Here is a 16,417-nt window from a genome sequence, read left to right as displayed (position 1 = left end):
AACCTTTCAGTTAATTTATGGACACTGAAGCTTTACAGTACAATGCAAAAAGAAAGGTAAACATAAATATTACCTGAGTATTTCAGTTGTGTGTTGGCATGCAGCCATCACAATGAGGATGACACTGAATGAACCTGGGAGACATAAGAATAAACCCTTAAGACTAAGGAAAGGAAGGGGATGCTATAAGGAACTAATAACCACTTCTAAAAGCAAATTCCCAAAAGAGTGAATGGCTGTCTGTATTTATGTGTTAGCCTTTCACAGACTGGCAACCTGTCCAGGCTGGATCCTGACTCTCACCCTGACAGCTGGGATAGGCTCCAGCCTCTCCATTTGGATATTTGGATCATCAGATTCAACCACTGTGCACCATATAAAATCAATAAAAAATATAATTTTATCTCCAAATTGGGTAGCAGGCGTTTGGAATTACACAGCAGCAATAATGAAAATGCAAATAGTCCCATGGGCCTATCACACAGGCGGCTAACGTGATCCACAAAAAAAATATGAAATGCAGTAATAGAGTCTTTGGTTTTAGATCATTTAGCGCCAGTAAGTTCATTTACTGGCATTAAACTGTAAAACTGTTTCCAGTATTTATAAGTTATACTGTATTATATGATCTATTTTTAATTATATTTTAATTAAAATTTCTACTTTTTTCAGTTACAGTAAGAGTGTACACATTTTATCTACTTCAAACAACAACAAATTACTTGAAACGATGTGATAGCAATTCAGCACTGTAAACCACAATTTACCCATACCCCCTTAAAAATTACACTATTGAGAAAATCTGTCCTTAAAATATTCTATTTAATAGTGGAAAATGTCAAGTATCACGTCAATGATAATGTTAAAGACTGTGGTTGGATAACAGGATCACTGCATTTTTGCTATAGACCACTTTATTCTTTAATAGAGTAGATGCAGTCATTTATAAAGATTGCAAGTGAAGTTCCAGGGTTCCTGGCTGCTTCAGTCTGCATACAGAACATCCATGGTGTATGAGACACGCTATATAAAGTGCTTTGAGTACTCATGCAGAGTAGAAAAGAACTATATAAGAAGCAGTCCATAATCAAATCACATATCCATTGAAATGCAATGTTGCCTGGTTATCTTAGATTTGATGAACCAGCTATAGTTATCCCGTCTAACCTAAACAAGGTAAAGCAATACTGTACCTGCGAAAGCCCAAAGTTTTGTCGTTCTAGCTTTTGTCCAGCAGGAGTCGCTCACACATCACATGGGCTCCACTCGACTTTACATTTACAGCCTGCGTGGGGTGTCACACTGGAAGGCTTACTAATGTTTGGAAACATTTCCAGGAGAATTTACGAAACAGTTAATTAATATTCTTAAAGAAAATTAAAATCAATCACACTTCTATGTGGAACTGACACATTTCCATTCTTCCATTGAGAAAAAACATTATTATAAGTTTGTTTTAAATAGAAACGCCAAACATTGAGCTTAAACCCTTCGTTTTCAAGAATCCAAAAAGGCGAATCTATTGAGTAAAAATCACAAAAAAGCGTACACCTGCTTACTATATTATCTGGATATGGGTGAAAAAAACATCCTCCCTAAACAATTTCTTTACTCTTAAAATAAAAGTAATAGAAACTCAAACAAAACAACAAAAAGAACATGTGAGGTGGTGAAATTGTGGAAAGCCTGTGATCTCAGTGTGTGTGTGTGTGTGTTTGTGTGTCGGGGGGTGGAGGGAGAGTCGGTTGTGTTTGAGCATTGGGTAACTGCAGCAGCAGCAGCAGCAGAGAAGCTCTGTGTTTCACCGCGGAGAGGTCGGTTCAAAGGATTTAGGAGCAGAGCTACAGGAAAACAAGCAGGTGAGTCCTTACTGCTGTTATGTTTCATTCCGGACCGCTTCTCCGTGTTTCTTCCACTTTTCCCTGTTCTCTATTTGCTGATGTAAAGAGGCTGCTCAGGTGAAGGTGACCAAACCGCGAGCGGTGCTGTTTTCGGCTCTCAGTGCTGCAGTCCAGGTCGGACAGGTGCACATGGGTAGATGTCCTCACGTTCATTGACTGTTTACATTAACACTCATTAAGTTATTACAGCCACATTTGTGGACGTTAACTATGGCATAAATGCATATTAGGTGCGTTTTAGTGTCACCGCGTGCTTCTGAGGACATTGAGGACAGTCCTGAAGTCACTTATTGTTTCGAGTTGAAATTAGAACATCTGCTGTGATTTAATATCTTGTAAAGCCTCGTTGCGGTGTTTTACTGTTGGAGGAAGCATCATTTTAAATGGGTAGACATAAAGCTGAGCAGTGGTTTCTAAAGCCCATTAAACTTGAGAGATTCATTGAATACATTCCTTAAATAAGCCTTTTGGCACTTGTCGCCGAGTCTCGCTGTAAAAGCTGTAACTAGTGTCTTTTATTAATGATTACTTTGTAATCTTTGTCATTTATTCATGCTTTATAGATACGTTATTAAGTCATAAATAATCTCACAAATGGCAGGTTGCTTTGGCGTAAGAAGCAGCCAGATTTCTTGAGTGATTAAAAATACTCAATATCTAAAATACTCCATATTCTATTACAAATTGAAATCCTACATACGTGGGTAAAAGTACACGCTCTAAATATTAGTAGCCAAATCTGAGTAATAAAACTTCTTAGACACAAGGGACTGTTTCAGAGTGCTAACATATAATATGGCTGTGTTATACAGTAAGTAGGCTAGAGTACTAGAAGTGTAGCACAGTACTAGTATTGACACAACCCTGATATGCAAACCATGAAATTGTTATATCAATAATGCAAGTATGTTAAGTAATATTTGTATAATTCTATCTTTGTTGTATGCTTTTGTACAGTTACTAAATGGATTTTTTTGTTGGGGGATGGGCTACTGACCCATCCTCCAACCCTGTATGTATTTTGAGAAAACTTCCGAATAAAATTAGACAAAAACAGACAAAAAAAGAAGATAAAGTTAACTGATAGCATTTAATTTTTTGTATTTCCTGTAGTTCAGTCTGTATCAATCTGCATACTTTATGAGTTGGTCATGTTTCTTACATGCAGTACAACAATTTCACAATAAATGTATCAATATGGACTCAGCTGACACTTTATTAGTCACACCTTGGTAGTAATGGGTTGGACCCCCTTAATTCTTTGTGGCACACATTCCACAGTGAGCTGGCAACACTCCTCAGAGACTTTGGTCCATATTAATATGACGGCATCACAGAGTTGCTGCAGATTTCTTGGCTGCGCATCCGTGAAGCGAGTCCTTCATTTCACCACACTCCAAAGGCGCTCCCAAAGGTGAGATCTGGTGACTGTGGAGGCCATTTCAGTAAATTAGACTCATTGTCTTGCTCAAGAAACCAGCTTGAGCTTTGTGACATAGCACTTTATCCTGCTGTGAGGATCCATTAGAAGATGGGTGCACTGTGGTCATAATGGGATGGACATGGTCAGCAACAATACTCAGGTAGGCTGTGGTGTTTGCTGATATTAAGGGCCCAAATTTTGTAAATGAAATATCGCATAGGCACCTAGAATTACACCACCAACAGCCTGAACTGCTTATACAAGGCAGGATTGATCAGTCTTTTCATGGTGTGTACATCAAACTCTGACATCTGGTGTTCTGCTGTTGTAGCCCATTTGTGTCAAGATTCAACAGGTTATGCATTCAGAGATGTTCTTCTGTGTAATTATATTGTAACAAGTGGTTATTTTGAGTTACTGTTGCCATCCTATCAACTTGAAAGAGTCTGGCCATTCTCCTCTTAACTCTGGTATCTTAGTTCTGGTATCAACAAGGCCAGTGTCACCCAGAGGATAGCCCTCACCATTTCTTTCTTTTATTTCTCTTTTTTGGACCATTCTCTGTAAATCCTAGTTATGGTTGTGTGGGAAAATCCAAGTAGATCAGCTGTAGATTACTCAGGTCGACTTTCTTTCCTGCTGTGATGCAAGATAAGATAAGATAAGATAAGATTCCAGACTTGGGAAATTCAAAATGGGGAAAGTGATTCATTACTTATTCTACAATAGTAGTAAGAGTTATCATTTTCAGAGGCATCCTGTTTTCCCAGTATTTCCACTGGGTACAGATGACAAGTATAGAGAGAAGATAAGTCTTTATAATGGATATTAAAGGAATCTTTTCATATTTAGTAGACTGAAATTTTCCAAGCAGTTCAATTTACACCTTAAACTTGATATAAATAAACAGAAAACACTGTACATAAGCTGTAAGCTTCATAACAAGGTGTTTTTTCTGTGATAGTGGTTGGAAATAAGTTAGAATAAATCAAACAGTTTTATTAGTTGAAAGGTAATTTCCCTGTATGACAAAATGTGATTTTTCCCCCTGATAATTGATCTGCCATTCACATTAAAACTGGTGTTATTTCATCAAAATCTTGAAAGCTCTGAACTAATGCTTCATCTTGTGAAATATCTGTTATCAAACTCCATGTAGTGGTAGATCAAGTAGTACAAGCCAGAAAAAAAGTCATTTTTCGATGTTTAAAGTCACTTTCTATTTAGAGCTTCAAGAAGTAATTTCATATTCTTATTTGTGAGTGTGATTGCATGACCTGAACATAAAAAGTTCTTACTTCTATATATTTGCAGTATAAACAGAGGCAAATTATATATATTTATATCCACATCACAGTGAACACCACAGGGTGAACTTCAGTAATCTCATTTATGGCTCCTCTGTATGCCAGACACTCAATGCTTTGAGATAAAAAAAAAGTATAAATATAATATTTAAGTATAGCATAGCACATAATATATAAGCCCATTAAAATCACTGCAGCTATCAAAGGAATGAGAGTGTGTTTGGCATTTCAAGTGGCATCAGTTGAAAGGAAAACCAAGAATAGCTCACCTGTTTTATTGATCTTTCTGCAGAAATGTCAGGCTAGGTGTTTTGCATATTAGTCTCAATGGAAAACAGCTGCATCATTCTTTATATATTTCATACTCTGGAGTGACGACTTAATCTTTTTGATGGGCACCAGCTGCAAGAGACCTGTGGTTATAGAAACTGGGTTAAAATTTCCCATCAGACCTGTCCCGCTCTTTGGATCAATAAACTGAGTACAAGGTGTTTTTGTCACCGCCTGCTCTTTTTTGCAGTTCCTCTTGTCTTCATGTCACATTGCTCGTGTCACTGCCAAGGCAGATGTGTTTACCTTTCCCTCTTGGAGTTATCAGGCTTTCATAAGTGGGAACACATTGGTGTCAACACCATTGTGGGCAGGACACACAAACACGCCAATGCAGATGTGTTGAGACAATGGTGCGTTTGCTGTGTGTTACACGAGGGCAGCAGTTGACAAAAACAGGACAAAGAGCTTCTCACCATGCCTTCATCTGCAGTTTTGTCAGAGCATGATTCTGGAGGTTCTTAGCATTTGGAGCAGCTATCAAACAAGACACATGTTGCGCTGTTGCTCTCCCCTCGCTTGCAATATCGAAGGGGAACCGCGCCGATTTTGTACATCAAAGTGTGCTTACAGGCTTTTGTGAGCACGAAAGTGTGCGTGAAAAAGTTTTCTAGTGGGAGCTGTGAAGACTGATAAAAACAAATGTCACAAATGATGTCAGCATTAGCTGAGTGTAAAAGTTTAAAAATGCTAAAATTTTGACTATAATCTCTCAATGGAGTGTTATTCATCCATCAGGCTGTCAGGAAGCTTAACTCCCTTCCGATTCTGCCTCCTCTCCCCTCTTCTCCTTCATGGTCTCACTGAACTCTGTCACACACACTCACACACACACACACACTCTCTGACTTCACTCACTGGCCTGCACCAGTTACCAGTCACTTTGTGGAGCGTTGGACTGCCAGTATCTCATAAGACTTTGTTGTTATACCATCTCTTACCGTATATTACTAATCTCCATTTGCACTATTTGCTTATTTGCACTACTCTGCCTGGTTTACACTCATGGTCATTTATCCTTACTTGAATATTGTATATTGTATATTGCATAGCTTTCTTGTTATATGTAAAATTGTATTGTATTTATTTAAATTTTTATTTTTAATTATTTTATTTGCATTTTTTAATCTAGGGTTTGAGAGTAACGAAATTTCTATTCTCTGTATGTCCTGTACATGTGGCAGAATTGACAAATAAAGTTGACTTGACTTGACTTGACTTGACTTCATTTTGGGTAATGACAATTTTAAAAGTAGTGTGGACTGGGAAAAAAGCTTTTTGTTTCGGATCTACTTCTTTTTTTTTCAAACAAGGATGTGAATTTGACAAATTCTAAGAGCACAGTGCTAAAATCTCTTATGACTGTCATCATATAAAGCCATCTTCTGATTTAGACTGCCTTCTACAGAATGCATGAAGCACAGCAACAGTTTAGCCTGTATCTGTTGACAGAAACCATAGATAAATACAAAGACTAGTATCAGAAGCAAATAGACTTTGAAGATTAAAGTAGGCCACTTATGCATTACACCTACAGGAGCTGCTCATGCCATGAAGCTTCTGGCATTCAGTTTTTGTGCTGCATTAATGCCAGAGGAGGTTTTGGAAGGCTGCAGTTGTGATGTCAGCAAAGCGTTGGCTCCACTCTGCTCAGATCAGCTGATCTGATCAGCAGGTTCATGTGCTTGTGGAGTTCCAAACACATGTTGCCAAGCAGGAAGTTGCAAAGAACCCTCTGGTTGAAAAACTATGCAACATCAACACTTACAACATGGTTGAAGGGTGTTTCTTTGCATCTCTTCTTTAGTTTTTACATTTTCATTTATTGGCTGTTTTAAGTGCTGATACCGAAACTTTATCGGTATCAGCACTGGACAGTAAATAGTGACAGATGAAAATTATGCCTTTAAATTCTTTGTTTTTGTTTGACTAAGAGTTTACTGCATCATGTGTGGCAATATTCAGCGATGCAACAATTACTACAACATGGTTTTAATGCTTTTTTTAAAGTCATTTCAGCATTGTTCAGTCTTCACTTTTTGAAACTGAGGTATTACAAAGGTGTTAAAAGCATTCATTTTCATTATTAAAATAATACCTGAAGTCTATTTCATGCAGATGAATATATTCCTGGTCTCACCATTTGAGCATGTGTGCTCTTAACCTTGAAAACAAAGTAATTTTAATTTAAGATTTACGTACCAAGTTTTCCTGGAGGCCAGTCAACATCGGTTCAGTTGCTATCATTAGATATGGTATGAAACTACAGTTTAATGATTTATCTCCTTCTACTTAAAAACACAATCTTGATAAAAAAAAAACATAGGCCTACAGCTTTGAAAATATGTAGAGCTCCTCACTTGAGCCTAACATCTTGTAGGTGTGTTTGGGATGTTTGTTTGACATTAAGTTTTATTTCATAAAACCAACCCATCAATACTGAGTACACATATCTGGATAAACAAATGCATCATAATTCTTCACCATCTCATCTCCTGCTTTATCATTTTACAGTTTGGTTCCAGGGATTAGCACCCTAACTTATAACTGAAAGGTCATCAACCTCATTGTGCTTCATGCTGAGAGTGATTTGCAGCAGCGGCAGCCGTGGAGATTAAAGCTGGGAATTCTCCAGTGTCACTGCGCAGCAGAGTGTGATTCACAGCGTAGACCCTTTGATCGGTGACAGAGCCAGGGAACGGGCAGCCAGGCGAAGATTGTGCTGATGGCACAAGGCCTAATCTCTAGATTATCCATCATGCTGCACCCAGCTAATTAAGAGATGTGTGTTGCAAGATCACATCACGCAGGCACATTATTTAACTCTCCAAACTTTTCTTTAAATGGTCTGCTACGTAACAGCACCTTAGTCCTTCTCTTTGACTAATTGGTTGTAATCAGAGAGCAGTGATGCATGTCAGCAAGTAATTTCGTGCTCATGCTGTCAAGTGAGAAAGTTTATGCACGCTGCCTCTTCATTAAGGTTCATTGATGACATTTTGAAATATCACACATCATTCATGTGGTTCCTGGTAGGCATCAGGTTCAGCATCATGTTTCATGACCTCCTCAGTAGTTTCTTATTACCATCTATCTACACCTTAACTATAAAGTAATTAAATATATTTACTCTCTCACACACACACACAAACACACCTGTATTTGCTACAGAATTAGATTTTATTTGTCGTAAGTAGTGTGTGCAAAAAATGTAGCAATATTCAGCTAGTGGATTGGATTCCAAGCAGAGTGTCTCTCTGTGGAGTTGGACACACACTCTACAATCTTGGAGTAATGATGGTGATCATAGTCCTTGTTCTACCCTGCAGCCTCAGTGAGCACAGCATAGCAGCACACGAATCCCATTCTCCACAGCAGATCTTGAGAACAGTAAAAATGGAGGATTAGAAGTCCGACTGATCACGGGACAAGATCGTTTCTGGAGAACCAGCTGAATTATGTGGGATTTTTTCAGCAGACTTTGAAAACAAGATTGAAGTGATTTATCTTGTACAGATACATTTAAATACCTGAAATTAGTGGCAAATATAGTTGGGCAGCTCTTACTGTACCTGGATTGTCCACCCAAATAATCTTTGTGTTGTAAAATCCTGCATTATAATTTTTCTACTTTCCATACTACACTCGTAAATGCACCACACTGATTTAAATGTACTTTTCAGACATCACAGGAATGAGATTTATTTTAATACTATTTTATTGCCCACTAAAGAAGGGCCAATCAATAGCTGGGTTGATTTGCCGCATAACAAGTACATTTCTGGCACTTTGACATCCTTTTAATCTTTCAATTAGTCCAGCGCAGCATATCCACTTGGGTGGTGGAGTCTTTGTCCTGCAAACGTTTGTTTTGTTCATAAATGAGTGAAATCCATCACCACCTTTAGACAGCAGCATCTAGTTTGGTATTCAGGATCACATTTTAGTAATACACATTGTTTTTCTCTTTCTCTGCACAGACTCAGTGTGTTCTCAGCTGGAGGATAATCAAAGAGTCTGCGCCTGCTTGCTGCTGGGCCTGAAGATACATGCTTTGCACATTTATTTCATTATTTCATTATTTATTTATTTCTTGCATACAATAAACAGTGAGCACAAGCAAGTCTCTGCTTGGACCCAGGTCTGTAGGTTAATCATGGGATCAGTCAAGCCCTTCCTACTCCTCCTGCTGCCCCTGATGTTTTTCAACAGACTATCACAGCTGTGGGCCTTTCCGTTCAGCCCATCCTTGGACCTGGATGTCACTGCGAGAACTACCGTCTTCTCAAAAGGTGAGGATCAAGCAGATTTTTTTTAAATTAAAAGTCTTAAACTGTGATTAAAGCTCTGTACAGGGGGGTTAGTGGTAAAAAGGTGTGAATTTTAATCTTCCAAAACGAAATTTTTTAATATTAGTTAAAGATTTAATCAGATTATCAGGAAATGGATGATCCTTTTTATCCTAATCTGATCATACATACAAATGTGATACAAATGTTTTCGTTATTTACAAATCTATATGCTGGCCTGCAAATCTCCTTAAAGATCATGAAAAAAGCTCCAGAACATGGCGTGATTTTTATGTTTTTGTCAAAATAATCCAATTAAGGTTGTCGTACAACAAGGGGTACATTGCAGACAAGGATTACAAACTAAAAGATGATTTAGCATCCTTAAATGTTTGGCCATAAATGGTTGGCCAAAACAAATACTGGCCAAAAAATATGGAGCTCAAGTTTTGCCCCCCAGCATAACTCCCTGAATAAACAGCAGCAGAAGACATCCTGTTCTCATCCCCGAAAGCATTATGACAGTCTTGATTTAGGGGAGCTATTCCACCTCCTATTAATCCCATTGTACAGCAGTTGGCTTCGGCCTGTCATGACCCAGCTCTAAGGCCAAACCAGAAATGGAAAGGCATGAGAGTTGGTGGCTAATATGAGCATTTACTGCAACCATCCATCCATCCATCCATCCATCTTCATCCGCTTTATCCGAGGCCGGGTCGCGGGGGCAGCAGCCTAAGCAAAGAGGCCCAGACCTCCCTCTCCCCAGCCACCTCCTCCAGCTTATCCGGGGGAACACCAAGGTGTTCCCAGGCCAGCCGAGAGATATAATCCCTCCAGCGTGTCCTGGGTCTGCCTCCTCCCGGTGGGACATGCCCGGAACACCTCACCCAGGACGCGCCCAGGGGGCATCCTTGTCAGATGCCCGAACCACCTCAGCTGGCTCCTTTCGATGTGGAGCAGCAGCGGCTCTACTCTGAGCCCCTCCCGGATGGCCGAACTTCTCACCCTATCTCAAAGGGAGAGGCCATCCACCCTTCGGAGGAAGCTCATTTCTGCCGCTTGTATCCGCGATCTCGTTCTTTCGGTCACTACCCACAGCTCGTGGCCATAGGTGAGGGTAGGGACGTAGATCGACCGGTAAATTGAGAGCTTTGCTTTTACACTCAGCTCCCTCTTCACCACGACGGACCGGTGCAGCGTCCGCATTACTGCAGCTGCAGCCCCAATCCGTCTGTCGATCTCCGGCTCCCTTCTCCCATCACTCGCGAACAAGACCCCGAGATACTTGAACTCCTCCACTTGGGGCAGGAACTCATCCCCGACCCGGAGTGGGCACTCCACCCTTTTCCGGCTGAGAACCATGGCCTCAGATTTGGAGGTGCTGATCCTCATTCCCGCTGCTTCACACTCGGCTGCGAACCGTTCCAGTGCGAGCTGGAGGCCCTCACCCGATGAAGCCAACAGAACCACATCATCCGCAAAAATCAGAGATGAGATTCTGAGGCCACCAAAGCGAAAGCCCTCCGCCACTTGGCTGTGCCTAGAAATCCTGTCCATAAAAATTATGAACAGAACCGGAGACAAAGGGCAGCCCTGGCGGAGCCCATCACCCACCGGGAACGAGTCCGACTTATTGCCGGCAATGCGAACCAAGCTCTTACAACGGTTGTATAGGGATCGAATGGCCCGTAGCAATGGGCCAGACACCCCATACTCCCGCAACACCTCCCACAGGACACCCCGAGGGACACGGTCGAATGCCTTCTCCAAGTCCACAAAACACATGTAGACTGGTTGGGCAAACTCCCATGCACCCTCAAGTATCCTCGAGAGGATAAAGAGCTGGTCCAGTGTTCCGCGACCAGGACGAAAACTGCATTGTTCCTCCTGTATCCGAGGTTCGACTAGCGGACGAACTCTCCTTTCCAGCACCCTGGCATAGACTTTCCCAGGGAGGCTGAGGAGTGTGATCCCCCTGTAGTTGGAACACACCCTCCGGTCCCCCTTCTTAAAGATGGGGACCACCACCCCGGTCTGCCAGTCCACAGGTACTGCCCCTGATCTCCACGCAACATTGCAGAGGCGTGTCAACCAGGACAGCCCTACAACGTCCAGAGCCTTCAGGAACTCGGGGCGGACCTCATCAACACCAGGGGCTCTGCCACCAAGGAGTTGTTTAACTGCCTCAGTGACCTCACCCCCGGAAATTGGCGGGTCGTTCCCCTCATCCCCAGACTCTGCTTCCTCCTCGGAAGACGTGTCAGTGGGATTAAGGAGGTCCTCGAAGTATTCCTTCCACCGCCTGACAATTTTCTCAGTCGACGTCAGCAGCGCTCCACCAGCACTATACACAGTGCAGGTAGAGCACCGCTTTCCCCTCCTGAGACGCCTGACGGTTTGCCAGAATCTCTTCGAGGCAGTCCGAAAGTCTTTTTCCATGGCCTCTCCGAACTCCTCCCACACCCGAGTTTTTGCTTCGGCCACTGCCCGAGCCGCATTCCGCTTGGCCTGTCGATACCCGTCAGCTGCCTCCGGAGTCCCACAGGCTAACCAAGCCCGATAGGACTCCTTCTTCAGCCTGGTGGCTCCCTTCACCTCTGGTGTCCACCATTTGGTTCGGGGATTACCACCACGGCAGGCACCAACCACCTTGCGGCCGCAGCTCAATGCAGCAGCTTCGGCAATGGAGACGCTGAACATGGTCCATTCGGACTCAATGTCCCCAGTCTCCCTCGGAATGCTGTTGAAGCTCTGCCGGAGGTGTGCGTTGAAGATCTCGCGGACTGGGGCCTCTGCTAGACGTTCCCAGCACACCCTCACTACGCGTTTAGGTGCACCAGGTCTGTCCAGCGTCCTCCCCCGCCCCAGGGACTCTAAGAAGGCTGGGTACTCCGAACTGCCACTCGGCGCATAAGCGCAGATGACAGTCAGGACCCGTTCCCCGACCCTAAGGCGCAGGGAACAAACCCTCTCATCTGCCGGGAAAAACCCCAACGTACCGGCAGCAAGCCGAGGGGATATTAGAATACCCACCCCAGCCCGCCGCCTCTCACCAGGGACAACTCCAGACTGAGACAGAGTCCAGCCCCTCTCCAGGAGACTGGTTCCAGAGCCCAAGCCATGCGTAGAGGTGAGCCCGACTATATCTAGCCGGTACCTCTCAACCTCACGCACTAACTCAGGCTCCTTCCCCACCAGAGAGGTGACATTCCATGTCCCTATTGCCAGTCTTGGCAGCCGGGGGTCAGTCCGCCAGGGCCTCCGCTCCTGGCCGCCACCCGGCACACAATGCACCCGACCCCTATGGCGCCTCCTGCGGGTGGTGGGCCTGCGGGAGGATGGGCCCATGTCTCCTCTTCGGGCTGTGCCCGGCCGGGCCCCATGGACTAAGGCCCGGCCACCAGACGCTCGCCCTCGGGCACCCTCCCCGGGCTCTGGCTCCAGGGCGGGGCCCTGGTAACCCTATCCCGGGCAGGGTAAACTGTTCCCTCGATATTCTTTTCATAAGGGTCTTCTGAATTGCTCTTTGTCTGGTCCCTCACCCCTTACTGCAACCAGTAAAAAAGAAAATAAACAAGAAAGCAAATGAAATGTGAAGTATGTTCATCAGTGGTATGGTGAGGCTGCCAACTGTGGAGGAATATAATCTAGACCAGAGTGTACGATCACATAGATGAAGCTGGAGGGCTTTTATCCTAGACCAGGTGTGCCAAATCAGATTACTATGGTGTTGGCATGAGTAGTTCATGGACATCTGGGGAGACAGAGTTGTCATTCACATCTCTCCACAGATTACCTAAGACGGAGGCCATCACACATTTTGAGATGGTTCTCAATTTGTAGGACTGACCAAGACTTAATGGCTAAAAGAACAATTTACACTTGCTTTTAGGCAAAAAAAGCCACATACTATTTTTATTTTCACAGTTACAATATTGATATTGTCTTTAAACTGGCATAAAATAACACTTTGCAGCATGATTATCATCCAAAAAGAGACCAGATACACAAAAAGAAACACAAAAAAGTATGAACAGGGAAAAACTCCATTAATACAGTGTATTTCCAGATGGATCCACAAACACATGTGCACAACCCAGCTAACAGATCGCTGTCCTTATTTGCTACTGCTCCGACTGCTTCCTCCCCTCCCTGTTACGGAAGTGGCACAGTTTTTGCAGTTGGCCCCAAAGACAGCTCCTTCATGCTCAGAGTTATTAATCGCCTCTCTCATGCCCTGTCCTAGATCACACAGCTCAGCAAACACTTCTAATGAAACAATAGACAAGAAGCCTCCATAAAAGAGGACCTGAGCACGTAGGACCTGATTACTGTCTGTGCAGAAAATACTGCTGAATAGGTGTGTTTTGGCACACAGTGGGTATTTACACACACCATCAGCACGTCTTCCTTACACCTCCACCTCTTACTTCCCACCAGCTTACCTTTACCCTCCCTCTCTCCTCACTTACTGCAGCAGAGGCCAGCTGCAGTGAGAAGGGAACTCCAGCACAGACAAACAGTAAGGGCTGGTGCTCTTACCTCCACTCCACCCCACTCCACTTTTCTCCTCTTCGGTCCTCCGAGGATGAGTATTATTAGCGGGCGGGTGGAGTTAACAGGGCCGGCTGTATTGCTAGCCGAGCTCTCTGGTGTCATAAGTGCTATTGAGAGTATTGCAGGGTGAGATGATATTTTGGAGATGGGAGGATGTGCTGCTTGATGTTCTGAATCACAATAACTCTGAGAGCGACTGTAACACAGCAGAAGCTGGTTGTGTATTTGTTCCCAGTTCTGTGGTGCATTTTCTTGATCCGAACTGAGTGGATGATTACTTTGTTTGCTGGAGAGAGAGGTCTAAGGTCTGAGCTTTTCTTCAAAGTGCACTGATTGGTTGAGAAAAGTACACTGAAGAACAATGAATAAAGAAACTGTTGTGGAGCTATTTACTGCAACTACTGGGAGGTGAAGCATTGACCAGACTACGAATATCTTTTGGTTATTTAATGAAAAGGGCTTGCTCTATTGAGTGCTCATCAGACGGGAATGCATGCAAAATTAATTTAGCCACGATCTCTAAATAAAGGAGTCGCTGCAGCTGTATGTGTTTGTCCTTTCCTACTTCAGACTTAGCTGCTGTATTGCTGTGGAATTAAAGTTGCTTGGATGAATGATTTATATGTTTGGCTAAAAGCTGTTAATAAGATGTGGATGAAGGCATGCCTGGGTTGGTTTGGAGAGGACCACTACCTCTCACCATCATAATCTCCTTGCTGCTCCAATCTGTACATTTTATTTTCATCAATTTAGTCATTTAAATTAGAGACTCGTGCTTTTTAAATTTCTAGTTTTGGTCTCCATTTTATGTTAAGAGCTGGGTCGTAAAACTATTTATCTAAACTATATACAAACCCAATTCCCAAAAATTTGGGATGGTATGCCTGGTGCAGGTAAGACCCAAACAGTAGGGAATAAAATAATAGGTGGTTTTATTAAACTGAAGTACAAAATAATACAAAAAACAATACTAGGACTGTTTATTGTATGCAAACCGTTGACACAACAAGGATACCATATAGCAAGGGAGGACAGAAGGAAATTCAGACAATATATACACAAGCAGGATAACGAGGGAAGAGGCCACAGGTGGGAACACAGCTGACACTAATCCAGACAAATGAGACAAGGGAAGCAAAACTGAACAGAATACACACGAGACAGGAGATTCTCAAAGTAAAGCAGGAAGTAACACACACTGAGAAACAAACTAAGACACATGGGCTTGACACTGGGACAGAAACAGATATGAAGACGTGACCGGGGAGACTGAAGAAATAACAAAATACAGAGATGAGACTAGGACAGACATGAACCAGAAATCCAGAACTATAAATACAAACTCAGTGGCACCTGAAAATAATATGTTCAGACACTAGAACATAATTAACTTATGCTTTCAAAGAAGTAAATGACAAATCCAAAGGAACACTCAAACACTGGGTCAAAGACCCAGGATAATGACAACTTTTGAGAATTACTGCCTCTCTGTCCCACTTTTATTGTCCCTGGCCCAACTTTTTTGAGAACTAGTAAAATGCTTCAGTTTAAACTTTTGATATTTTATTGTGAATAAAATTAGATTTTTAAATCATTGCATCGTGCTGCTATTAACACATCTCCCCTGATGATTAGAAAATGGCATTTTTGGAATTAGGGCAGCATGGTGGTGCGGTGGTTAGCACTGTTGAATCATAGCAAGAAGGTCCTGAGTTTGCTTCCAACATTTGTCTGGGCTTTTTCTGTATGGAGTTTGCATGTTCTCCCTGTGTTTGTGTGGGTTCTCTCTGGGTACTCCAGCTTCCTCCCACATTTCAGAGACATGCAGTTAGTGGGGTTAGGTTAATTGATGATTCTAAATTGCCCATAGGTGTGAATTTGAGTGCAAGTGGTTGTCTCTCTACATGTGATAGACTGGGATAGGCTCCAGCACCACCCACCCCAACCCCCGTGACCCTGAATTGGATAAGCGGAAGAGAATGGGTGGATGAATTTTTGGAATTAGGTGTATAATTAAGCTATTATTGCAACTCATGGAGTACAGGTCTGTTGGTGAATATTTGCTGGTTTTGAAAAGCAGCAAATCAAACCTGGAGGCACTGTAGAAGCTGAAAATAATGTCAGTCTCTGACTTTCCACTGCAGAATCCGGTGTTATATTTGTTCTTCAGGCTCACTATTATCTCCTCATGCTGGGCAGGCACTGCCTGTATCTTCCTGCTATGTGCAAGGTGTCCCGTGGCTTTGGTGACTTTTTTATGTTTTGACACTAAAAACTATCTTGTTAGGTTTGGAAAAAGAGTGGTTTGGTGTAGCATAATTGAAAAGTGACAAGTTGGAAGTGATCCCTCACTAATGCTGTAACCTGCCTAAGGACACCTTGTGCTTAAGTCATGAAAACAACATTAACTCAGGCCGAGAGAACAAGCTCACCCCAGGCTCACCTACAGAGTCTTCTGTTTAGTGAAGCACAAACACAGCTGCAAACAGCAGTTGTTCCCATCAGGCACATTTTGACCAGATTCTGTAAATGCACAGTGGAAGAACTTATCTGTGTTCTGTCCTCACAGTGGTCAAGTTTGTGACAATTCATTTACACATCTCTGACTGT

At 42.7% G+C, this 16,417-nt stretch overlaps 1 protein-coding gene across 3 annotated transcripts in view; it reads left to right on the top strand.

Moving 5' to 3' along the window:
* The first annotated feature begins 1,766 nt into the window (after positions 1-1,766).
* The window catches only part of sema4gb (sema domain, immunoglobulin domain (Ig), transmembrane domain (TM) and short cytoplasmic domain, (semaphorin) 4Gb), a 59,226-nt gene continuing 44,575 nt past the window's right edge, over positions 1,767-16,417 (top strand). For 2 of the 3 annotated variants that reach the window (XM_084937253.1, XM_084937251.1), the window contains exons 1-2: positions 1,767-1,859; positions 8,942-9,253. In XM_084937253.1, the coding sequence (XP_084793379.1) occupies positions 9,118-9,253 (136 nt within the window). In that variant the 5' untranslated portion in view covers positions 1,767-1,859; positions 8,942-9,117. Of the gene's footprint in view, positions 1,860-3,182; positions 3,316-8,941; positions 9,254-16,417 lie in introns of all 3 variants that reach the window. The other variant, XM_084937252.1, reaches the window with a different exon arrangement.

The sequence above is a fragment of the Perissodus microlepis genome, chromosome 8 (assembly GCF_051167445.1).
Source record: "Perissodus microlepis isolate ML-2025 ecotype Zambia chromosome 8, ASM5116744v1, whole genome shotgun sequence".
Classification (NCBI taxonomy): domain Eukaryota; kingdom Metazoa; phylum Chordata; class Actinopteri; order Cichliformes; family Cichlidae; genus Perissodus; species Perissodus microlepis.
Note: the sequence above shows the minus strand (reverse complement) of the source record. Positions and strands in the feature narration are given on the sequence as shown.